The sequence below is a fragment of the Portunus trituberculatus genome, chromosome 28, assembly GCF_017591435.1.
Source record: "Portunus trituberculatus isolate SZX2019 chromosome 28, ASM1759143v1, whole genome shotgun sequence".
Lineage (NCBI taxonomy): Eukaryota > Metazoa > Arthropoda > Malacostraca > Decapoda > Portunidae > Portunus > Portunus trituberculatus.
Window position 1 is genome coordinate 4,389,770 of NC_059282.1, and position 25,000 is coordinate 4,414,769.

Sequence of the window (25,000 nt, forward strand, 5' to 3'; positions counted from 1 at the left end):
AGAGAGAGAGAGAGAGAGAGAGAGAGAGAGAGAGAGAGAGAATGTATAATTGTTTAAATTACTTTTACAACTAAATGTGTGTGTGTGTGTGTGTGTGTGTGTGTGTGTGTGTGTGTGTGTGTGTGTGTGTGTGTGTGTGTGTGTGTGTGTCAGGCAGCGTTGCCACTGCTGGGGTCATTAAACTCTCCTATGACGGTAACAAGGGAAGATGAAGATTCAGAATTGGTAACACTGCTGGGAAGGATGCAAGTGAGTGTTGACAATACTGATGAAACGGTAACGAGCAGGAATACAGAAGAAAAACAAATAGTAGTGGCAGCGGTTGTATGCGATAATAGTACGGTAGTAGTAGTAGTAGTAGTAGTAGTAGTAGTAGTAGTAGTAATAGTATTAGTAATAGAAATAGCAACACTAGTAGCCAGCACCACCAATACCACCACCACTACCACCACCACCACCGTCAACATCATCACTACCACCACCACCACCACCACCACCTGCCAAACGTTCTTTCTTCTCTCATCCCCCAACCTTCCCATGCCCCACCACCACCACCGCCACCACCACCATCCCTTGTTCTCCCACAGGAAACAGAGACGACTCCTTAATCTTAGTAACAATGCAATCAGAAGGAAAACGGAGGGCGGGTATTATATTACATTTTCTATGCCCAGGGGATTCTAACATATATGCAAATTTTAGGGGTTTGTTTGCAATAGTGAGAATATTAAGATAGATTTTTTAAGGGGGTTAGGGAGAGTACGATAATTAGTGCGTCTAGTAAAGGTAAGAGAGTTAGTTTTTGGGATAGTTAGGTACGATAATGAGTAATCAGAAACTTAGTCGATGCATTTAGGAACAAGTAAAGTATGACAGTGACAGATGGGAAATTGAACGATATATTCTGAGACACGTTAAGTACGATACTGAGAAAAGGAAAACTACTGACCGATAATTTCTGGGACAAGTTAGGTACGATATCGTGAGAATGATTTAATAGTAGTAATAAAACGATATTTTTCTGATAAGTCCAGTGATTTCAGGACATTCTAAGTAAGACACTGAAAAAGGAAAGCTTGAACGATATTTTTTGGGGGTCAGGAAACAAATTACTTCACATTCGAAATAGGATCGTGATTTTTAGGTCAAAGTGTGATATACAAAATGAGCGATGACTTCTGGGACACACTAGGTCAATTATTTAGTATGGGAAAGAGGACGATGATTTTTGGGTTAGGTTAAGCTGAGGTACAACAATTTTCACTTTTCTCATTCATTCATCGAGTCAAACAGGTTTAGAGTGAGCGTTGCCAAGAGCACGATAACTTCCGGATTGGTAACACCTGGTAGGCTGGCTGGCTCTCTCTCTCTCTCTCTCTCTCTCTCTCTCTCTCTCTCTCTCTCTCTCTCTCTCTCTCTCTCTCTCTCTCTCTCTCTCTCTAATGAAGTTACCAAGCGTGAGAATTTTACCTACGTGAATTTGCAACAGGAAGCATACCAGTATTCTCTCTCTCTCTCTCTCTCTCTCTCTCTCTCTCTCTCTCTCTCTCTCTCTCTCTCCGTTTGCTTAATGAGTGATAACATGATAACATTATGAACATGTACAGTACGTATGTGTGCATGTAAGAGAGAGAGAGAGAGAGAGAGAGAGAGAGAGAGAGAGAGAGAGAGAGAGAGAGAGAGAGAGAGAGAGGAACATTGACCTTATATTACCTCCCCTCCAACTTCTCTTCCTCTCCCTCTCCCTTTGGCGCAGGAAGTTGATGTGTTATCAGACAAACAGATCTTCTCGTATTGAACATTTTGCATTCTCTCTCTCTCTCTCTCTCTCTCTCTCTCTCTCTCTCTCTCTCTCTCTCTCTCTCTCTCTCTCTCTCTCACCTCGTTCTTGTCTCTATATATATTTTTTTTATTTTGTCGTTTTTTCCCTTTCACAATTCAGTCGTTATTTAATATTTTTACTGCAAATTTATTCTTTTCCTTCTCAAGCTTCTTCTTTTGTTTTCCTCCTACACTTCACTTATTGAAAAAAAGAATATTATTTTTAGCTAATTTCTCAAGCGTTTCATATTACCACCCCAGTTACGAAAACCTAAATTTTTGTTTATATTTTTGAATAAACATTTGTGGCATATACGTGGTTTTACGAACATCCGTGCGTTATAAAAATAGTTTCCTAATGTTTATGGCAATTATTGATGCAACTTTTTGCCTTTTAACCCTTTCAGTACTGGGACGCATTTTTACAATGAGTTATGAGTATGATTAGACGATTTTATTTAAACTAGCAAGGTTCTATGGAGGTCAGAAGGTTAATAGTTCAGAATCTTTGCTGTTTTAAACCCCCAGTGATATTTCGAGGCTGTATAAAATCACGTAATAGTACCCCAAATAAATACAAAGACGTGTTAAAGGGGTTAAATTGGTCCTTTTGGTTGAAATACAAAACTGCTCCATATTACCTTCTCTCTATATATACATGTTTTCTTTTAGCCTCATCATTTACATTCCCAATAGATTCTCAAACTTCCTCCTAGAACTCCAATAATTTTCATACATTTTTCTATCTTATTTCCAAACAAAAAATCAATTCCTTTTATGTTTTTCTATTTTAATTTAAGCTTTATTTATGCCTTCTTTAAATCCCAAATCTATTAACTTTCTCTCGTTTTAAAAAAGAAGAGAGACGAAAGGAGGAGGAGGAGGAGGAGGGGGGAAGGAAGAGGAGGAGGCGGAGAAGGAATAAGAAGTGGAGGAGGAGGAGGAGAAAAGAAATAAGAAAAAAGAACAATAGTAATGATAAGAATAAGAAAAATAATAACAAGATAATGATGATTGTAATGAGGAGAAAGAGGAAGTGAAAGGGAAGGAGGAGGAGGAGGAGGAGGAGGAGGAGGAGGAGGAGGAGGAGGAGTAGGAAGACATGCCCATAGGCTCAGATCTGGAGGCTACGGAAGAGAGGAAATTAGAGCATGGAGGGGAAGGAGGGGAGAGAGCGAGAGGGAGAGAGAGGGAGAGGGAGAGGGGAAGAGAAATGTGAGGAGAGGTGAGATGAGGTGAGAGGAGAGAGAAGGGGAGAGGGAGGGGAGAGGGAGGGGTAATATCCTTTGTTAAACCAGCACCTGCTCCTCCCTCTCCCTCTCCCTCTCTCTCTGCCAGCTGCAATCCCCCTCTCTGTTTCCCCCTCTCCCTCTCTCCCGCCTCTTCCTTCTGTGACCTCGCCCTTTCTCTCTCTCTCTCTCTCTCTCTCTCTCTCTCTCTCTCTCTCTCTCTCTCTCTCTCTCTCTCTCTCTCGACTTTGTGATTCCTCTTTTAGCTGAGCGTCTTCCGGCCTCCCCCCCCCACGCATTCTCTCTCTCTCTCTCTCTGTTTTCGATCCTCCCCCAACTCCCATATCTCTCCCCTCTCCTCTCCTCTTCTATCTCCTCCTCCTCCTCTTTCTCTTGTTTTTCTTTCTTTTTTCTAATGAATCACCTCCATCTTCAATTCACTTTAATATCCCTTTCCCCTATTTCAATATTCCTTCTCTCTCTTCTTCTTCTCTATTTCTCAACTCTTTCTTAATTAGTTAACTGCTAACCCTCCAATGCTCTCTCCCTCTCCCTCTCTCCTCTTTACTTTTGTCTATTACTCGATTAATTTTCCCAACAACTAATTCTTTTTATTTTCATTTTCCTTCGTTACTAAAATTTTTCATATTTCTATAAATCTTAATAACCTCTATTTTCATCATATTCCATGATTACTATCTTTTTTATACTCACCAGTTCACGCACAGTCCTTCCTTGTTCCTCATGTTTCCCTTTGCTAAGTCTCCAAGTCCTGCGTGTTGTTTTGGTAGCAAGGAGCAGGTAAGAGCGCATACACAATAGGGTAAAGGAATGGACAAAGCGCCTCTACCATCTCCTTCCATGTCCTAATGATAACTGAGGTTCGAGTGTTCGAAGCTGCGTGAGTTGTCAGTGCCTGTCATCACTGAGCATTCGAGTATCAGTGAACATTCGAGTGTTGTAACTTTATTTTCTTTAGTTATTCCGTGTCTCAAAATATCTTTCTTCATTATTATATGGCTACTATTTATTGTTGTTCTTTTATCGTTAGAGTGTAGGTTGGGCTTCCTCACGCGGGGCAAGGGTTTCCTAGGAGTTAGCCAAAAAGTATTCCCTTTACCCCATAACTTCCCGTGAAAAGCCCACAAGGTATAAAAAAAGACAGTATTTTTCGTTATTGAATCATGATGCAACTAATCTTTTTCCTGTTGTTGTTCTCTTTAGATGATATGAATTATTGGTTGTGTTTATTTTCATCTAGTATTGTGTGACTTTCTTTAGCTGTTCTTTTATTTGTCTTAACTTATAAACTTTTACTTTCTTTATATCACCTTTTTCTGTACGAGTGTCCCCCAGTAGTGCCCTTCTCTCAGCGACTTCCTCCCCCCGCTATCACATTCCACTTTCCCCCTCCCTCCCTTCCCCGTCTCACTCTTGCCAGGGTTAATGAAAAGTGCATCAGTGTGTGTTTCATTATACAACATTTATTTATACAACTAGATCAATGACTGGTGGCGCCGACTGACTGGTCCGTGAGTCAGTCTGTCCGGCACTATATACTGACGCAGGAGACAGAGATACAGAGAGAGAAAGTGAGAGAGCAAGTTGTAGTAATGTAGATATCATTAAAAAAAAAACATAAATACAAAAACAAAACAAAAACAAAAATAAAACAAAAAAGTACTCTTGGGATTTGCTCTTCCTTAATTTACAGATTCCTGAGGTGTAAACATGTCTATATTAATCGTATCTAAAAGGAGACATACAAAAAGAATAATAATAATGATTCACTGGTTGATATAAAGGAGCAACAAAAATATTATTATTATTATACATTATTAACTCTATATTAATAAACATTTTAAAGGAGAAAAGTTCATAATATGCTTTGGTGTCAATGTTCTTGGCCACAGACGTCAAGACGGAGAAAAATATAAATCAGAATCTAAGTAAACAAAAAAAATCTGGTAATTATCGTACAGGCAACGGAGAGTGTTGTACAAAGGCGGGTAGGTGGTGGGCAGGGAGGAAAAAAAATAATGCAAATCCTTTTTTTTCCTGATTAACTCACTTGGCCAGCTTGAGGTAACAGTTTCAATGCCTGCGTAACATTAACATAGTATTTATCTCTCTCTTGTGTTACGGCGGAAATTGAAACTGTGCTGGGGGATTGAGTTTACTGATAATACATTTGCTTATCTATCTATCTCCGCTCCATGCAATAACTAACAAGTATTTCAACCTTCTACCCCTTCTTCTTCTTAGGCATCACTGCCACGTGTAGACCTAAAGACTCTTTGTAGCTTTCTTTGTGTTCTTATCTTCTAAAATTTACGACTTTTCTTATCGTTTCTATTTTTTACAGTATTCATTTTATGTATTCTCTCTTTTTTCTGCTCTTGTTTCGATTTCTCAGCTTTTTTGTCTTGCTTTTCTAATTTATATCACCTCATTTTCATTATCTCGTATATTTTTTTTTCCTGTTCTATATCACCTGTTTTAGCACATTCATTCACTCTTGTTCCTTCATCATGTTCACCTTTCATGTTTAACTTCTGTCACTCCTCAAATCTCGCAATGAGCTTAAGTCTTTGTCATAACTCCAGAATCATTTATCTTCGTTTTGAATTTCTCTCCTTTTTTTTTTCCATAACTCACAAAAGAGGAAACAATCTGGCGTAATATTTCCTTTTTCTTTCCTTTTGGGTTTTCATGTGAGCTTCTTTTCTCTGTCTCTTTTCTTCAACTGGCTCATTTTCTGGTGCAGAGTTGAAATTCAGAGGTTATACAAACACTCCACATACAGATGAAGTCACACGGTACAGTATACATGCTAATATCAAAATAGGCCCTCCACTTTCCAATCATTCTTTCCATCTTACAGAAAAAAAATAAGTTGTGGGGAGGAGGATGAGGAGGGGGTTAAGGAAGGGAAGGTTTGTGTGTATGTATGTATGTATGACTGGCTCTCAGACGCGACTTAACAATTATAGTACCTAAATAACATATAAAAAGCACTCAAAGACAAATAAAAAAAGGTTCTCTCCTCAAAATAACGTTATGTATACAGTAATTATTTCTCCATTATACATATATATAAAAATACGAAAAAAAAGGAAACAAGAGGTTTTAATGAAGCAGTTTTTTTGTTTTTTTTCTTTTAGCCCTTTGTTCACACGCTGACTATATTAATAATAATGTAATGCGTTCCTAAGGGCCAAATTCAGGCTTGCACTCGAGGGTATATCAACCATCTGGATCATGTACAGAGGTGCGAAGGTAAGGGGTGGAAAAAAAGTGCTATTCTCTCCCATGTCTGTTGAACGTGAGATGGAGAAACGATACTGGTAATAATAATAATAATAATAATAATAATAATAATAATAATAATAATAATAATAATAATAGAAGAACACGTACTATCGATATACATAAATAATAATAATAACACAGATTGAAGAAGTGAAGATAAATAGGAACTGGAAACGGTATAGCAAGAAGAAAAAGGTAAGAAAAGGGAATAAAAGGAGAAACAGACAAAACCTAAAGGAAATATCACCATAATGCATTAAAACAACCTCCATAAAGAGACGTTAAAATAGACGTAAAAAAAGTAATAGTAGAGATAATAATAATAATAATAATAATAATAATAATAATAATGATAATAATAATGTCTGAATATGCAAGGAACAGACAAATAAAGGAAGAGTGAAAGAAAGAATGATAAAACAAGAGACAAGACGAAATAAACGACGAGAGAAAAAAAAATCACATGCACATTTACAAAAATTGGGAAAAAAGAGATAGACAGACAAGAAAGTAAGAAATATAAAGAAAAGGAAGAAAGTAAGGAAGACAGTTTATCAAAATACAAAACAAACAAATAAACACACACATGCACATACAAACTTCGAAAAAAAAACAGAATAAAAGTGAAAAAAGTAGAAGATAAAGTAAGAAGAAGAAAAAAAAGGAAAAAAGGAAAACAAATATACAGACAGATTCTCAAATACACACACAGACACACAGTAAAGCACGTACTATTTTGTCCTATTATTTGTTTTTGCTTCCATACTAAAAAATACTTATACAAAAACTGACTCTCTCCCTCTCTCTCTCTCTTCCCATGTCATGTTGGTTGGTTAATAAGGAAACAAAAAAGGAGCAGAAAGCGTGCCTCGTCTAACAAGAGTTCATGTGCTGGGGAAAAAATAATCAATAACAAAAGAAGGTACAGGAAAAAAAAATAAATAAAAATCGTTCCTGAAAAAAGTTAAAAAAAAAAGTTGTTTCTTCTCTGTCTTAGAAAAGTTCGGGAATAAAATATATGTTTGTATTTTATTTCTTATCTATTTATGTTTATCTTTGTAGTTGTGTATGTTTGTGTGCATGTATGTATGTGTTTTTGTGTTTTTTTGTGTATTTATTTTTTTAAGTTAATTTATTTTTTTCTATTTGTTTATTGTTGTCCATTTGTCTCTCCCTAATCTATGAATAATTTTTTGCTTTTTTTCTCTCTTTTCCTGTGGTTTATCAATTCATACATTTTCTCATTTATTCATGTATACTTTTCTCGCCCTAAGCTTAATTTTATTTATGTTTTTATTCATTTTCTTCAAGCACCATACACTCACTCACTCACTCACTCACCAAGGCATAAATTTCTCATCAATTATTTCCATCAACAATCACCTGAACTTTTTACGTCATTCATATAATAAAAAAAAATTAAACGTGATGCTCTTGTATTCGGCAGACCTTTCTTGAACTTTGCATCCACTTATCCACTCAATCCATCAATGTTCCATTATCCCCAGAGCCACACCTTCAATGCTCCACACACTTCAAATCTTTGTATTTTTTCCAGTAACTTCAAAAACACTGTATTGTCATTTTTCCAGTCATCTTCAGAGCCCTGTAGCACACACTTTTGCAATAATTTTCAAAGCTCTATGAAGACTTTTCCAGCACCATTTTCAAGAAGCCCTTTTCCAGTAATGTTCAGAGCTCTTTCTCACTTTTCCACAGTCATTTCCAGTCTAAGGATTCTCCAACACACAACCACATCAATAAATAAACGGCTTAATATCATCTGGGTCTCCTTCCTGCATTTTGTAAAGCTAAACTCAACGTAGCACCCTTCCAGTCATTCTAGCATATCTTCTAGACGCTCCAAAGTACCCAGTCACACTCTTGCAACATTCCAGTGCACTTCATGATACACTTCAAACCTTTCCGTGCATCCAATATTACTCTTCCAATGTTCCAGTGCACCTAAACATTTTACTAAGCTTTCAGTAAAAGCCATAACACGTTTCAAATTTTCAGGGGCACACTAACACTCTTCCAGTACAACCTGATACTCTTCCAGGTTTCCAGTACAACTAATGTAACTTTCCATCCATTCTTTCCAATACAATCTAAAATACTCTTCCAGTCTTCCAGTACAACCCATATCATACTCCCACGCTTCCAGTACAACCTCATACAACTTCATTCTTTCCAAAGCAATTTCAATATTCTTTCAGTCTTCCAGCACACCTACAATACTACTTCCAGTCTTCCAGCACCTCTTTGAGCTTCCAGGCATCACAAGTCAGATGCATTCCAATCCAGGCTTCACTGTGCACGTATTTGTATGTGTGTACGTGTGTTCCACCTTGTCGCTTGGATAAATTTCTTCTTTGTATCACTCCACATTACCTCCACATGCCTCAGCCTCCACTAGTCCGTGAGTAGAAGCTGGGGTGGAGAAAACACATTCATTAATCCATCCACTTTTGACTCTATGCTCTTCTTCATCTTCTCTTCCTCCCTCCTCTTTCTCTTCTTCCTCTCAGCCGAATACCAAGACATCATTTAATTTTTGCCTTCACTTTTTTTTTCAGTTTTTCTCCATATTTTCTCCTTGAATAAGTCCCTGCTTGAGAGTCTTGCGTCCTCAAGGTAAGTCTCAGCAGGTGCGATCACAAGGCGACTCACTCTCTCCTTCACCTGAAACTGAGAGACTGTGAGAGAGAGGTACACGGAAACAGACTGAGATAAATACAAAACACAGCTAAAGGGAGAGATAAAAGCACTTCTATCAACCTTGAAACTCTCAAGTTCTGACTCACAGACTCACTAAGCCTGACTCATACATTTATTCAAACTTACAAATTACCAAACCCTGACAGATACTCAATCAAACTTACTCATTTAGGCTCAAAAACTCACGAGATCTGCCTAAACTTGTAATAATTATTTAAACCGAAAAAACTAATACAAACTTCTCACCGTAACTTACTAACACCTACCAAAATTTGCAAACGCACTTGAACTTCCACACCTAACCTCACTAACGCACCAAGTTCGCTTCAGACACTCACCTAAGCTTGTAAGACGACCACTCGCAGTCCTCAGGCTCTCTCAAGTCGGCGACAGCGATGGAGTGAGAACGCTGAAGTGGTTTTCGCTTGATGGGCCTTTCCGAGCTACTCCAGTAGGGCACCTCGCAGTAAGGGATGGAGATGTATGGCACGTGCTGGTAAGCGATCTTCTTACGAGGGATTGGGCTGTATTGAACCTGGGAAAGGAGTGAGACAGGACTGGCTTAGATTATTGTGTTATTGAGCATTTGATGAGTGTTCGTGTTTCTTTGTGGGGATTAACTTATTAATTCTTAATTGTTTTGGCGGGATCTCTATTTTGCATTTCATGTGAGCATCCTTTCAAGTCACAAGCTTGCCTCGAGTTTAACTATACGTGGCTGTGTACTCTGAATCTCTTTAATATACTCCAGTCCTTTGCATGGGGTCTCTCCTTTACTCCTGGAACACTTGAACAATACTATCAGTGCTCCAGTGCATAAAAATGGTGGCAGCGGTGGGATACGACCACACCCCCGTCCTACGCCTCCGAAAAGACTAGTTCCTCTAAAAAGAAGATATGGCAAGTCTGTGCCATATCAACTGAAAGAACTAACGCTACCCTGGCTTTGTGTCATTGTGTGGGTGTGGTGTTACAATCAGTATCTGAGTGTTGTTTGCATCGAGTGTTGTGTGGAGTGGCAAAATGATGTGGAATTATACAGGACAACAAAACAATAAGACAAAATTGCCACCACTGAATGAAAGATGATTGCAGTGAATGACACGACAACACAATGATGTATGAATGAAAAATGACACTAAATTACAGATTCCAATGCATTTTCTCTCTCTCTCTCTCTCTCTCTCTCTCTCTCTCTCTCTCTCTCTCTCTCTCACTACAACCTCTCCCCGCTCACCATAACAGTGCCAACCTTCTGGTAGCAAATATCGAGGTACTGTATCTCTTGGCAGGGCAGTACGATATCTAAAGGCCTCTTCACTGACACTGACGTTCTTCTGGGCACCGACGAAGACAAGCTCGCCCCGACAGCCGCCCCAGCAGCAGCGGCGGCGGCAGTAAGAAGCCCTCCACTACCGCTCCCGCCACCGCCTCCACCGCTGACGCCTCCTCCACCGCTTCCTGTCCGCTTATGTGTTCTAATCTTGTTGTTACTGGTACTGCTGTTGCTGTTGTTGTTGTTGCTGGTTGTGTTGTTGTTGTTGTTCTCTTGGTTGCTCTCCCTGTTGGTGGAGAAAGAGATATTAGGTGGTTAGTGTGGTAGTGGTTGTAGTAATTGTTATTGTTGTTGTAGTGGTGGTATCAGAGAGAGAGAGAGAGAGAGAGAGAGAGAGAGAGAGAGAGAGAGAGAGAGAGAGAGAGAGAGAGAGAGCATTACCCTTTCATTATTTACTGTTATCTGAGAGGTGAAATAATACGGGTGCTAAACATTCAGAGAGAGAGAGAGAGAGAGAGAGAGAGAGAGAGAGAGAGAGAGAGAGAGAGAGAGAGAGAGAGAGAGGAATAACATATATATTTACCCCGGTTACTGACCTTCTACTCTCACCCACACTCACTCTCTCTCTCTCTCTCTCTCTCTCTCTCTCTCTCTCTCTCTACCTGTATGCAAATTACTCACGAATTATTGGATCAAGTTACCTCCTCCTACTACTTTTTCTCTTCCTCCTCCTTCACTACTCTGTTATTTTTCTTCTTTCCTCCTCCTCCTCCTCTTCTTCCTCCTCCTCCTCCTCCTCCTCCTCCTTTTTCTCCTTTTTTTCTTCTTCTTCTCCTTCTTCTTCTTTTTCTTCTTGTTCTTGTTCTTGTTCTTCTTCTCCTCCTCCTCCTCCTCCTCCTCCTCCTCCTCACACCGGTGCATAACCCGTATATAGAAAGGTGGAGGTTAGATACCAACGGAAGTGTCTCGGTGGGAACAATAGTGAGATAGTGAACTAGCTCTCTCTCTCTCTCTCTCTCTCTCTCTCTCTCTCTCTCTCTCTCTCTCTCTTTTCACAAGTTTTCCCATCTTCTATTTCTTGTTTCTCTAATATATCATCCTCTTCTTCCTCCTCCTCCTCCTCCTCCTCCTCCTCCTCCTCCTTCTCCTCCATCGTATAAAGAAAGAGGAAGTGAAGATGACCAGTTCTGCGTAAGGAATGCGTTAGAGAGAGAGAGAGAGAGAGAGAGAGAGAGAGAGAGAGAGAGAGAGAGAGAGAGAGAGAGAGAGAGAGAGAGAGAGAGAGAGAGAGAGAGAGAGAGAGAGAGAGAGAGAAAGGACTGGTTGTATCTATTTTTCTCTCTGAAACCATCTTCATCTTCATCTCCTTCTCCTCCTCCTCCTTCGCCCCCAAGATACCAAATATAGCTTTGTGCGATAAAATAAGAAAGAGAACCAGATCACGGGAGAGAGAGAGAGAGAGAGAGAGAGAGAGAGAGAGAGAGAGAGAGAGAGAGAGAGAGAGAGAGAGAGAGAGAGAGAGAGAGAGAGCATATATGGCAGAACATGAATTGTATGGAAGAGCGAAAGAGGCTGAAAATTAGGGAATGGAAAAGGAGGAGGAGGAGGAGGAGGAGGAGGAGGAGGAGGAGGAGGAGGAGGAGGAGGACGAGGAGGACGAGGAGGAAGAAGATTAAGATGAAGATGAAGATGAGGTAGAAGAGAAAGAAGACAAAAATAAAATAGCGAAAAAGGCAGTAAAAAGTACTACAATATCATAGAAGAATAGGAAGAAGAAGAAGAAGAAGAAGAAGAAAAAGAAGAAGAAGAAGAAGAAGAAGAAGAAGAAGAAGAAGAAGACAGAGAAGAGGCCTTAGGGAGCAGATGTGGCCTTTATTAGCACACCTGTCCTCTTTATACAGGTGTGAAGAGCAGCACACCTGTAGGAAAGTTCAGGTGTGTCGGGAAATGGAGGGAGAGGGAGAGAGGGAGGGAAGGAGAGGAGGGAGGGAGGGAAGGAGAGGAGGGAGGGAAGGAGGGACGGAGGACACTGTAGGAGGCAGGTTTCTGAGCGCCTAGGGCAAGGGCGACCCCTCCTCCTCCTCCTCTTCCATATCTCTCTCCTTTCCTCCACCCACTCTTTCCTCTCTCTCTCTCTCTCTCTCTCTCTCTCTCTCTCTCCGTACGTCTCATATCTCAAACCCTATTCCTCTCTCTCTCTCTCTCTCTCTCTCTCTCTCTCTCTCTAAAAGGTCCTTGGGTTTGTCTTTTGTTAATCTTTTTCGCATTCTTTTGGAATATTCATGAACATTACGGTACAGTCTCTCTCTCTCTCTCTCTCTCTCTCTCTCTCTCTCTCTCTATGTATGTATGTATGTTTCTCTCATTTTTATTGGAATATCATCTAAATCTACGTTTTTAGGGAGACTACAAGGAACTGTGAGTGAAGTCACGTGACCAAAGCAAAAGATCAAGTGACCAAAACAAAAGATCACGTGACCAAAACCTCCCAAAAAATCACGTGACCAAATAAAACAACACAAAAAAACTCAAGCCATTGCAAAATAAAGGAAAACAAAACATCACATGACCAAAACAAGAGAAGACAAGACAATGAATCACGAGACAAAAAAAATAAAACAAAGAAAAAAATACGTGACATCTCTCTCTCTCTCTCTCTCTCTCTCTCTCTCTCTCTCTCCAACGAACGTCTTAATTATCATTCCAGGAAAATAATTAAAACACGTTTCTCTTTGTCTTAAAACTGGAAGAAAGGCGAGAGAGAGAGAGAGAGAGAGAGAGAGAGAGAGAGAGAGAGAGAGAGAGAGAGAGAGAGAGAGAGAGAGAGACGTATGTACAATTACTTCTATAAACACAAATCCTTCATACATATTCAAGTAGTGCATTGAAGTGTTTTCCTAGAGTACGTATGTGTATGTTGTTATTTCAAGCAAACAAGCCAACGTTTTTCTTTCTTTCTTTATAGAAGGATAAATAAAAAAGAACAATGACGAATAGATGAAAAGAAGAAAGAAGAAAAGGAGGAAGAAAGTGAAAAGAAAAAGAAAGATTAAGTGTTATAGAAAGAAGAAAAAGGAGAGGAAGAAAGAAAAGGAGAGGAAAAGGAGAGAAGAGTGATGAAATTAGGAAAAAATACAAGAATAATGATAATGATAAAACAAGAAGAAAAAGTAGGGAGAGAGAAGAAACAGAGAGACAAGGCGAGAAAAAAAGACTTGAAATGAGATAAAGAGGGAAGAAGGAGTAGATACATGAGAAGGAAAACACGAAAATGTGAAAAAGAGAAGTAGAAGAAAAGGCGGAGGATCACGAAGAGAGGGAGAGGAGAGAAGAGAAAGGAGAAAGAAAAGTGTGAAAAGATGAGAATAAGAAGGAAAATAAGATATGAGAAGAGGGAAGGAGAAGAAGGACAAGGAGATTCGAGATATGAGGGAGAAAAAAAGAAGAGGAAGAGGAGGAGGAGGAGGAGGAGGAGGAGGAGGAGGATCAAGGTGAGAAGGCAGATACAGGGGTTCTCCTAATTGCTGGCCAGGTAACAAGTGTAATCGCGTTCTATAAGTTATAAGATGGAGCCACGAGACAACACCTTCTGGTCGTAACCTTCCCCTCCTTCACAGCCATCGTCAGGAGAAAGTTTCTGACCATCTTAAACTCGGGACGGTATTCTCTTAAAGTCTTCAGCCTCTTGTCTATACTTTTAATGGGGTCTGGTGGAAGGCATAGGAGTTTTCAAGGGTATTTCCATTATTTTAGTGGTAATTAAACTAAGGCCCAATATTTTAGAGCCTCCTGTCTTCAGCACTTTTAATTGGGTTTGGTGAAGGGTATTAGGAGTTTTAAAGATGTTTTTGTGATTAGAGTATTGTTAATCATCTTTCTTAGTCTATGCATCTTTTAAACATTTCAGTAGACTTTAGAAAAACCTAGGGTAGTTTTAAATGGTGGTTTCATTACTATAGTGTTACTTTGATGAGGATCCTACAAGTAATCATCTTAAACAAGGGACGTAAAAAAAAATGAAGAAAAAATAAAATAAATAAATATAAATATAAAAAATGAAAATAAAACGTTTTGTCCTAACTTCAGTCTGTAATTGAAGGTGAAGTTATTTTCAAGAGTACTTTTCTTGCTATAGTGTTGTTTGATATAAGTTAGACATCTAACCATCTGGCACCGCGAAACATCTAAAAAGCCTCGTCTCTCCTCGACCTCTCAGCCTCTAGTTGAAAATAAGGAGGTTTTCGAGAGCACTTTCATGATACAAGTGTTAAAATGATGACAAGGAACCTGAAAAAAACAAAAAAAAATCGTCTCGTCTCAACTTCTCAGCCTTTAATCTAGAGATTTAGAAAATCTAGAGATTTTCAAGGATACTCTCATGATTCCAGTAATAGACTAATAAAAATCCTACAACATTAACGATAACAACACCTGTGGGAACCTGACTAATCACCTCTGTGGCCTTTGAAAACAGTCCTTACGAGATTGCACGGGGTTTGAAAATACGGGTTTTGGGATGGTCAGGGGAAACTGAGGTAAGGGTGAAGGAGGAGGGCCGGAGAGCTGATGGACGAGACGGGAACTTGGTCAGAGGCGCGAAAAGGGTTGGAATAGATGGAGAGATGGGATAGAGGGAGTGAAATGAGGTGTAGAAGGATTAGAAGTGTCTGGAGGTGGGGAATAAGTTAAGGAATAATGAGAACGTGTGTGGATGTACTGATAAAAAAAAAGAAATGATGAAAAGAAGTATTTCTATATGGGAAGGTAAAATAAAAGAAGCTTGGATGAATGTAGGAACTTAGAGGAAATGAAGAAAAAAAGTGTAGATGCAACATAACGAAAAAATCTAGTTACAGAATAATAAAGAAAAAAAAATAATGTAAATATATAAAAAAAAATGATGAAAAGGAGTGTTTGGATGTGGGAAAGTAAAATAAATGAGGCATATAGAATTATAAGAAGCGTGATTGAATGTAGGAAATCAAAGGAAAGGAAGAAAAAGGAGAGTAAATGCAACACAGCAAAATAATCTAGTAAGAATAATAAAGGAGAAAAAACAAAGGCTGAAAATTAATGGAAATGAGTTACAATAAGATGAAAAGATTGTTTAGAAGGAAATGACAATAAAACAATGACAATAAAAAAAAATAAAAACATACAGACCAAGAAAAAGATAAATAAAGAAAAAAAATAATAAGAAGCTAAAACGGATGTCGGAATAGTGTCAGAGAGAGAGAGAGAGAGAGAGAGAGAGAGAGAGAGAGAGAGAGAGAGAGAGGAAAAGAAAGAAAATGATAGTAAAGTCACGCAAGATGGAGGGAGGGAGACAAGGAGTGAGGGGGGAGAGAGGGAGGGAGAGAGGGAGGAGAGAGGAGAGAGGGAGGGAGGGAGGGACACAAGGAGGGAGGGAAGGAAGAGAACATAAGAGGACTGTTGGTGGTCGGTGGTAATGGTGTTCGTGATTAATGTCCCCTTCCCTCCTTCCCTCCATCCCTCCTTCCCTCCTGCACGCCACACTCCGTCTCCTGCTTAGAGGCTCCTGCTGCTGCTGCTGCTAGTGGTGGTGGTGGTGGTGGTGCTAAAATTTCTTCGTAGTATTTTTTCTCCTCCTCCTCCTCCTCCTCTAAATGTTACTGCTATTTTTATCTTTCTTCTTTTTCTTCTTCTTCTTCTTCTTCTGTTTACTCTTGCTAATTCTACTTTTTTCTTCTATTTCTTCTTCTTCTTCTTCTTCTTCTCCCTGCTACTACTACTGTCTCTACTATTGCTACTACTACTACTATTACTACTACGAAAGGGCATTATTTTGATGCTTATTTTTCCTTTGTGTTCATTTGCCTTTCTCCTTCTCTGCCATCCTCCATCTTCTCCTTCTCCTCCTCCTGTTCCACCTCTTTCTTCTTCTTCTTCTTCTTCTTTTTCTTTCCTTCCTTCATCTTCTAATATTTGGTGTCTACTACTACTACTACTACTACTACTACTACTACTACTACTACTACTACTACTACACTACTACTACTACCACCATGAGCTTCTTCCATTATAAAACCACTACCACCACCACCACCATCACCACCACCACCACCACCACCACAACCAGATCTTTTTGCTCATCTGGGCCCATTTTCGGCTGGCAGCATCCCTCTCCTCTCCCTCTCCCTCCCTCTCACAGCCTCTCCCGGCCTCACTCCTTTCTAACCCTCACTGTCCCTCCTCCTCCTCCTGCTCTTCCTCCTCCTCTTCCAAACCTTAAGTCATAATTCGTAACAATATAATTTCTTTCATATTCCTCTCTCTCTCTCTCTCTCTCTCTCTCTCTCTCTCTCTCTCTCTCTCTCTCTCTCTCTCTCTCTCTCTCCCTGCAGGCCAATGGAGGTAATCACACTTTTTTTGAGGACCTGAATTTGAGACGGAGGGAGAGGGAGAGAGGGAGAGGGAGAGGACTAAAATTGCCCTCCCTCCCTCTCCCTTCTCTCTCTCCCTCTCCCTCGATCTGCTTGTTGGAGGTCACTCAGGAGGAAGCAAGGTCATTAAAGTTACAAGCAGAGGCCTGTGTAAGGGAGGAGGAAAAGAAGAAGGAGGAGGAGGAGGAGGAGGAAGAAGAAGAAGAAGAGGATGGAGTTAGAAGTATGAGAAATATGGAGGGTCATGTGGTTCTATAATAGCAATACTTTAATTAGAACCATGACAGCCCCCTTGAAAACCCCCAACAATTTCAACAAATATCTGCTAAAGTAATAGTAAGAACTGTAAAGGCACTCTAGAAAACCCGAGATATTTCTTTCCATTAGCCTCTCTTACAACTGGAGGCAAGACGAAAATTCCTTACAGTGGCCCTTGAAAAACCTATCACAAACTAAATCATGCTGAAATCTCGACATATAAAAACGCAACAGTTAAAAACAACGGTAAAAATCTAATTAAAACTTCAAAATACATTTATAAGCCCAGTAATTTCTAACAAAACCACTTCAAAAGCCCCAATGATATGAGAAATTTATTCAAACACCAACACAGCAAATTAAAATCACAAAACACACTTAAAAACCCAATAGTTCTCAACAAAACCACTTCAATTACCAACACAGCAACTAAAACTTCATAAACACACTTAAAAACCCAACAATTCTTAACAAAACACCTTAAAAAACCCGAATAAACAGCAATAACCTCCAAACACCAACACAGTAACTAAAACTTTATAAACACACTTAAAAACCCAACAATTCTTAACAAAACCCCTTCAATACTGCAATCACAGGCTACTCACTCCTTCTTCTTGGTGGCCTCGGAGTCTGAGTCTGAGCAGGGCTGGTAGAGACCGTCATCGTCGTCCTTGTCTGTGAAGTCCAGCCAGCGGGCAGCCCTCAGGTTACGGCCCATAGAGTTGTTGTCACCCGTGCGAGCTGCGAGGAGAGAGAGGAAGGTTAGTGGTGTGTCTGGAACTGTGGATATGAAGGCATGTGAGGGAAGCATGATAGTGGTGAGTGTGGAAGATAGAAGTTAAGAGGCATGTATTCTCACTTCTATGCTTCACCTCCATTATTTCAAAAGGCTTTATTAAAATTTTACACGAGTTATTTTTAAGGTGTTTTTACGGTTCTAGAGGCAGAATGACAAGATTTCTACATTATTAACTGGAGAAGCAACTCTTGAAAACCTCGATAATCATCCCTGTGGCCTTAGGAAATAGTTGTGGTGAGAGAGCAAAGTGTTTCTGAATACAGGCAAGAGAAGGAAGGAAAAGAGAGAGGTTAGTTGGTAGAGGAGTAAAAAGACGTATAAAGGATGGAAGAGATTAAGACATGGAAGAAAACTAGAGAAAAGAAAGAAAGTGTGTGTGAAAAGATGGGAGAGAGAGGAATGTTAGTGTGTGCGTCTGTGGATATGAAAGTAAGTGAAACATGGAGACATAGGAAAAAGAAAGACAAATTAGAGAATGTGGATAAGAAAAAAAAACTGAGAATAAAAGGAATAGGGAAAAAAAAGAGATTACTGTATCTGGAACTGAATTATAGATAGATAGGTGAGTGAACAATCAGACGCAGGGAAAAGAAAGACATTTTAGTGGAAATAGATGAGAGAAGCTATGAGAAGGAAGGAAAATACAGACGTTAGATGGTGGAGGAAGAAAAAGGAAGAGGTAAGATGGTGAAGGTAAGAAAAGCGAAACGTTAGAGAGTGGAGGAAGAAAAAGAGGGAGGTTATATGGTGAAGGAGGAAAAAGAAAGAGGTTATACTGTACAAGAGGGAAAAGAAGAGTATGAAGGATGAAAAAGGTTAAAAGTGGAATGTTTAGAGGTTGAGGAGAGCTAGAAAAAAGAAAGACAGGTTAGTAAGGACGTGTGTGTGTGTGTGTGTGTGTGTGATGGGAGAGATGGAGGAAAGACATGAAGGAAAGGCAGTTGTTATATTAGTGCGTGAGTGGAGAAGTGTAGTAGCTAAGGAGGGAATAGAGAGGGAAAAGGGAGGTCAGTATTGATAGGAGAGATAGGGAAAAGATATTTGTGTGCAGAGAGATGGAGAGGAGAAGGAGGAGGGAGAAAAGGGAGATTACTGAGTGTGTGTCGAGAGGAGAGGTGGTGATAGGAAAGGTAGAGAAAGGAAAGTGATGATTATAAAGTAGTAGTAGTAATAGTAGTAGTAGTAGTAGTAGTAGTAGTAGTAATGATAACAAAAACAATAAAACAACAAAAATCTTCTCCTTCGCTTTATTTTCCTTCCTCCTCCTTCTCCAAATACAACTACTACCACCACCACTACCACGACCACCACCACCACCACCACCATCTTTACAGAATACCTTCCCAGACCAAACAGTAAATTAAATTGGGTTTCCTTCGCCTTTGGAATACAATTATCATGAGAAAGTTTGCGCGGATGAGGGAGGACATGGTCAGCGGAGGAAGGGAGGGAAGGAGGGAGGGAAGGAGGGAAGAAAGGGAGGGAAGGAGGGAAGAAAGGGAGGGAATGAGGGACAAGGGAGGAGGAATGGAGGGAGAGAAGAAAAGGAGGTAGGGACTGAGGGAAAAAAAGGAGGGAGAGGGTCATAACAGAGAGAGAGAGAGAGAGAGAGAGAGAGAGAGAGAGAGAGAGAGAGAGAGAGAGAGAGAGAGAGAGAGAGAGAGAGAGATGCACATTCTGATCTTTCAACGCGAACGTAAGATTTGAAAAGCTACGCGAAGATTTTGAAACATTTCGCCCAAAGATTAGACAAAGAAAATCCTGGTCAGAGAGAGAGAGAGAGAGAGAGAGAGAGAGAGAGAGAGAGAGAGAGAGCGAGGAGCAGTCTGTTAGCAGTCTTTCGTATCACACAAAGAGAACAAAAAATGATTAAACAAATAAGCAAACCAATGAGTAAATAAACTAACAATAAGAACAAATAGATAAATAAGAAAAATAAAGAAAAAGATAGAAAAAAAAGCAAGGGATTCCAAACATTTACATTTCATAGCTAATTTGTTTCTCTTCATCTACTTATTCATATTTACTTGTCTTGTTTACTTATTCTCGTTTCAATCTTCTCTTCTAAATTACTTCCACTTATATATTTACCAATTCCATATACATTCAGAGAGAGAGAGAGAGAGAGAGAGAGAGAGAGAGAGAAATAGTACTGTTGAGATTATATTTTTTTTACGAGGGAGGGAAGAAAAGAAGAGTCCCCCATTGAAAGAGAAAACGGAGGACAAGGAAAGATGAAAGAAAACGTGAGATGGGAAAGTCTGGGAGAGAGAGGGAGAGGAGGAGGGAGGGAGGGAGAGATAAATAGAAGAGGAGGAGGAGGAAGAAGAGATTGCGAGATGAAGGGGGAAGAGAATAAGGAGAGAGAGAGAGAGAGAGAGAGAGAGAGAGAGAGAGAGAGAGAGAGAGAGAGAGAGAGAGAGATGGACAAATCAAAACTATAAGAGGGACGAACGGACAAGGAAGAAAAAAAGGCACGGAGGGAAGAAGAGAAAGGGAGAAAGAGAGAGGGAAGGAGGGAGGGAGGGAGAGAAAAGAAGGAAGGGAAGGAGGGAAGGAGGGAGGAGGCAAAATGAGGATAATCTTGTTAGGGAGAAAGGAAGGTCCGTTGGTGAGACCTTTCCCTGACTCACTGGTTCGAATCCTGCTATTTGAAGCTTCACAAAAACGAAGCATTTCAACCGCCTACAATACACACACACTCTCTCTCTCTCTCTCTCAAATAAATGGAAGGAAAATTGAAGAGAAGACTGAAATAACAGATGAAATACAGAGATAAATAAAAAGAAATTAATAATAAAATGTAAACGTCAAAAATCTCCAGCCATCTTTGCAGTTTTCTTATTTTTCCCTATTTTTTATTTGAGAGAGAGAGAGAGAGAGAGAGAGAGAGAGAGAGAGAGAGAGAGAGAGAGCGCTCCTTCCCCTCCCGTCTCTTAATCTCTGTTCCATCTTGTCACTCCGAGCACCCTCCGCCTTTCCTCTCCCTTCTGTAGAGAGAGAGAGAGAGAGAGAGAGAGAGAGAGAGAGAGAGAGAGAGAGATAAAATGTGTATTTTCTTTCATCCCTCAACAGAATACAGCAGCTGAAAGAGAGAGAGAGAGAGAGAGAGAGAGAGAGAGAGAGAGAGAGAGAGAGAGAGAGTTACTTAACCCAGATAAATGATAAGGCAGATGAAAAGAAAGAGGGAACAATAAGGAAGGAGAGATAAAGGAGAGGGAGGAGAGATAAGGAGAGGAAGAGTCCATTAGTAGAGGTTTGGAGAGATAAGAGAGAGAAGGGAGGAGAGGGAGAGAGAAGGAGAGGATAAGGAGAGAGAGAGAGAGAGAGAGAGAGAGAGAGAGAGAGAGAGAGAGAGAGAGAGAGAGAGAGAGAGAGAGAGAGAGAGAGAGAGGGTTAGTTTTAAGATTGCCGTAATAATAATTGATTGTAAGATATGAATTAATAAAAACGCAATTATAAAACAATTATTGATGAAATATAATGATTTTCGAATTATAAGTACTACTATTACTACTACTACTACTACTACTACTACTACTACTACTACTACTACTACCACCATCACATCACTACCACCAAACCCTTCGCTACTGCTACTATACCATCACCACTGCTGCTGCTACTATTAACACCACCACCACCACTACTACTACTACTGCTACTACTATTACTACTACCATCACATCACTACCACCATGACCACCACTACTACTACTACTACTACTACTACTACTATCACAATTACTGCCCAGAAGGTGCTGGCTATTTGGTGAATTAGTTTTACGAGTTGAAATCCCACCAGGTGTGAGACGCTATTTGTGAGAGAGAGAGAGAGAGAGAGAGAGAGAGAGAGAGAGAGAGAGAGAGAGAGAGAGAGAGAGAGAGAGAGAGAGAGAGAGAGAGAGAGAGAGAGAGAGAGAGAGAGAGAGAGAGAGAGAGGGATAGAGAGAGAGAGAGAGAGAGAGAGAGAGAGAGAGAGAGAGAGAGAGAGAGAGAGAGAGAGAGAGAGAGAGAGAGAGCAGGAATAGAAGGAAAAAATAGTGAAAAGAAAGTAAGAAAAGAACACGAAATGAGAAGGAAAATTTTGACTGAAGAAAAGAGAAAAGTAAAACAAAGAAGCAACGATAAAACAAATAAATAAACAAAACAAGAAAAAAGAATAAATTAGAAATAAATATGATAAAGATGGAATAAGGGAAAAAAGTGATGAAAGAAGCAATAAGAATGACAGGTAAGAGAACACGTGTCAGGTGAGAGGTACTTATTTAATTGCCAATAACACCTGAGTGACGGATGATAAGGAGGAGGAGGAGGAGGAGGAGGAGGAGGAGGAGGAGGAGGAGGAGAAGGAGGAGGAAGAGGAGGACAGTTAACACATATTCTTGGAAGGTCAGAAGAGGAAAAGCCTTTTGTCTGTTTATCTGTTTGTATATTTTCTTGTATTCTTTGTTTTTTCATCATTTACCGTAAGAATATTCATAAACATTACGGTTTTTATCTTAAGGACCTTCCCCCTCCTCTCTCTCTCTCTCACGGTTCTTTTCTTCCGCATTGTATTATTTATTTTCACATTTAGGAATATTCATAGTTAAAACAGTTATCTCTCTCTCTCTCTCTCTCTCTCTGAAGTGGCGTATACAAATGGAGAGAGAGAGAGAGAGAGAGAGAGAGAGAGAGAGAGAGAGAGAGAGAGAGAGAGAGAGAGAGAGAGAGAGAGAGAGAGAGAGAGAGCATGCTAAGAAAGGAGGAAAAAAACGAAAACAGAAATAAATGGTTAAAGAAGGAAAAGAAGAGAGAGAGAGAGAGAGAGAGAGAGAGAGAGAGAGAGAGAGAGAGAGAGAGAGGCTCCTCATCTAAGTGCAAGTGCTCGGGGCGTCCTGAGTGCGGCATGAAGTGGTCTTAAGGAGCGAGAACAAAGTAACTATTGGTTCATCCTTTTACTTTTTCTCCATCCTGAGCCCCGCCAGGTCAAGGGGCTCGATCCGGGGTCCTCCCATGCACCACACCGCACCGCACCACACCACACCACACCACACTACCAGTTACTCTACCACTCCACCACGTAGCCAGTTAGTTCACCACAGTCATTATCTCTATGGTAAATCGTCCTAGTTACTTTATTACACTACCACGCTACCACACCACTCCACCTCAATTATTCTACCACTCTACCACACAGCCAGTTGGTCCACAGTCTCTCTCAATTTTAAATCGTCATGGTTTCTCTACTACACTACCACACAACGCTACATCACCACAGTTTCTCTATCAGTCTACCACAGTACTCTACCACTCCACCACATAGCCAGTAAACCCACCACAGTTTCTATTTTAATGGTAAATCGTCATGGTTTCTTTATTCCAGTACCACCACCACAGTTATTACTACCACTCCACCACATAGCCAGTTGGTCCACAGTCTCTTTCTCAATGCTAAATCGCCATGATTTCTCTGCTACACTGCCAATCCAAATAAAAAATGAAAAAAAAAAACATACAGAAAAATTAAATGAAAATATTAACAAAAAAGTGAAGGAAAAATACACAAGGCAGAAAAAAAAACAATGTAAGGATAGAAATACAATAAAGAAGAGGTAATAAATGGAGTACTAGAACATTTTACCACATAGCCACATCACCACACTAACTCTTTCTCACTGCTAAGTCGTCACAGTTACTCCATCTGTCTACCACACTTCCACAATTACTTTATCTACTACACCACAGCAGTTCTCCATCTCACTACCACACCGCTACAGTTTCTCTACTTACCACACCGTCAAAGCTTGCCTCACACCACCACCACAGTTACTACCTCACTCCAAGTCGCCCCACAACACCACATTTATGCACTCCAGCTACTACCACCACCACACCTACACTCTGCCGCAGTCTATTCTACACCTCCTTCACCACACCACACTACCACCACAGTTTTGCCATTCTTTATTTCTGCCTTAAGTAAATTTATCCTTTTTTTTTTATAAGTGGTTATATTTTTTCTTGTTTGAATTGATAAAAATAAATACTTTTTTTTTCATTTCCAATTGTAAAGTAATTTTACAAAGAAGATAATGGTTTCTGCGAGAGAGAGAGAGAGAGAGAGAGAGAGAGAGAGAGAGAGAGAGAGAGAGAGAGAGACATCATAGCATCATTCAATCAAGCTAAACAGACCAGGACAGAAAGACAGACACTAACATCTCTCTCTCTCTCTCTCTCTCTCTCTCTCTCTCTCTCTCACAACTACCATCATCATCTACCTCCCCCACTTCTTCCCCCTCCCCCTCCAACACAACCCTGGGGATAAAAACTTGCCACATATAACAGACACAGACACACACACACACACACACACACACACACACACACACACACACACACACACACACATACACACGCACACACACACTGATAGGCTGAGTCGTGTGTGTGTGTGTGTAGTAGTAGTAGTTGTAGTAGTTTCTAAAACTGTTTCCTTTTTTCACTACTATTTTCAAAGTCTATTTTTTCATCTCAATCTAGTAGTAGTAGTAGTAGTAGTAGTAGTAGTAGTAACAGCAGCAGAAGAAGAAAGATAAAAAGCAATAGCAGAAACGCATATTAGAATTCACCACACACACACACACACACACACACACACACACACACACACAAGAGTATCATTGTCGCTGTATTTTGCTATGACCTTCCTCCACTCATTCCCTCTCTCCCTCGCTCCCTCACTCGCCGCCCCTCCCCGCCAGACCACTGCTGCAGGCCACGCGAGGAATGACTGCCTTCACCACCATGGGCTGTCCTGCTCTCCTGCTGTCCTGCTGTCTTGGCCGCCTGCTGACTCCTCTCTGCTCACTCTTTGCTAATCTAACCTGAACTGATGTAACTTCACCTTAATTCTACCTAAATGGATGTAACCTAACTTGATTTAACTTAGCCTAACCTTACTTAGCTTAATCTGATTTTAAACGTTTGGTTATTTTCTGAAAAGTACTCTCTCTCTCTCTCTCTCTCTCTCTCTCTGTCAGATGTCCCGACCTTGTTTTTTTAACTATTTTTTTTTTTACTTCTTTCAGGAATATTCATAACTATTACTGTTATGTTACCGCCTCTCTCTCTCTCTCTCTCTGGTGTGTGGTCAAGATGATGGTGGTGGTGGTGATGGGTGTTGTGGCGGTGG

At 40.1% G+C, this 25,000-nt stretch overlaps 1 protein-coding gene across 6 annotated transcripts in view; it reads right to left on the reverse strand.

The window, feature by feature from the left end:
- Positions 1–4,512: 4,512 nt before the first annotated feature.
- The window catches only part of LOC123510052 (WD repeat-containing protein 48 homolog), a 96,036-nt gene continuing 75,548 nt past the window's right edge, over positions 4,513–25,000 (reverse strand). For 4 of the 6 annotated variants that reach the window (XM_045264823.1, XM_045264829.1, XM_045264827.1 and 1 more), the window contains 4 exons: positions 17,630–17,765; positions 10,321–10,645; positions 9,422–9,618; positions 4,513–9,053 (listed from right to left, as the gene is read on the reverse strand). In XM_045264823.1, the coding sequence (XP_045120758.1) occupies positions 9,044–9,053; positions 9,422–9,618; positions 10,321–10,645; positions 17,630–17,765 (668 nt within the window). In that variant the 3' untranslated portion in view covers positions 4,513–9,043. The remainder of the gene's footprint in view (positions 9,054–9,421; positions 9,619–10,320; positions 10,646–17,629; positions 17,766–25,000) is intronic. The other 2 variants (XM_045264826.1, XM_045264825.1) reach the window with 2 other exon arrangements.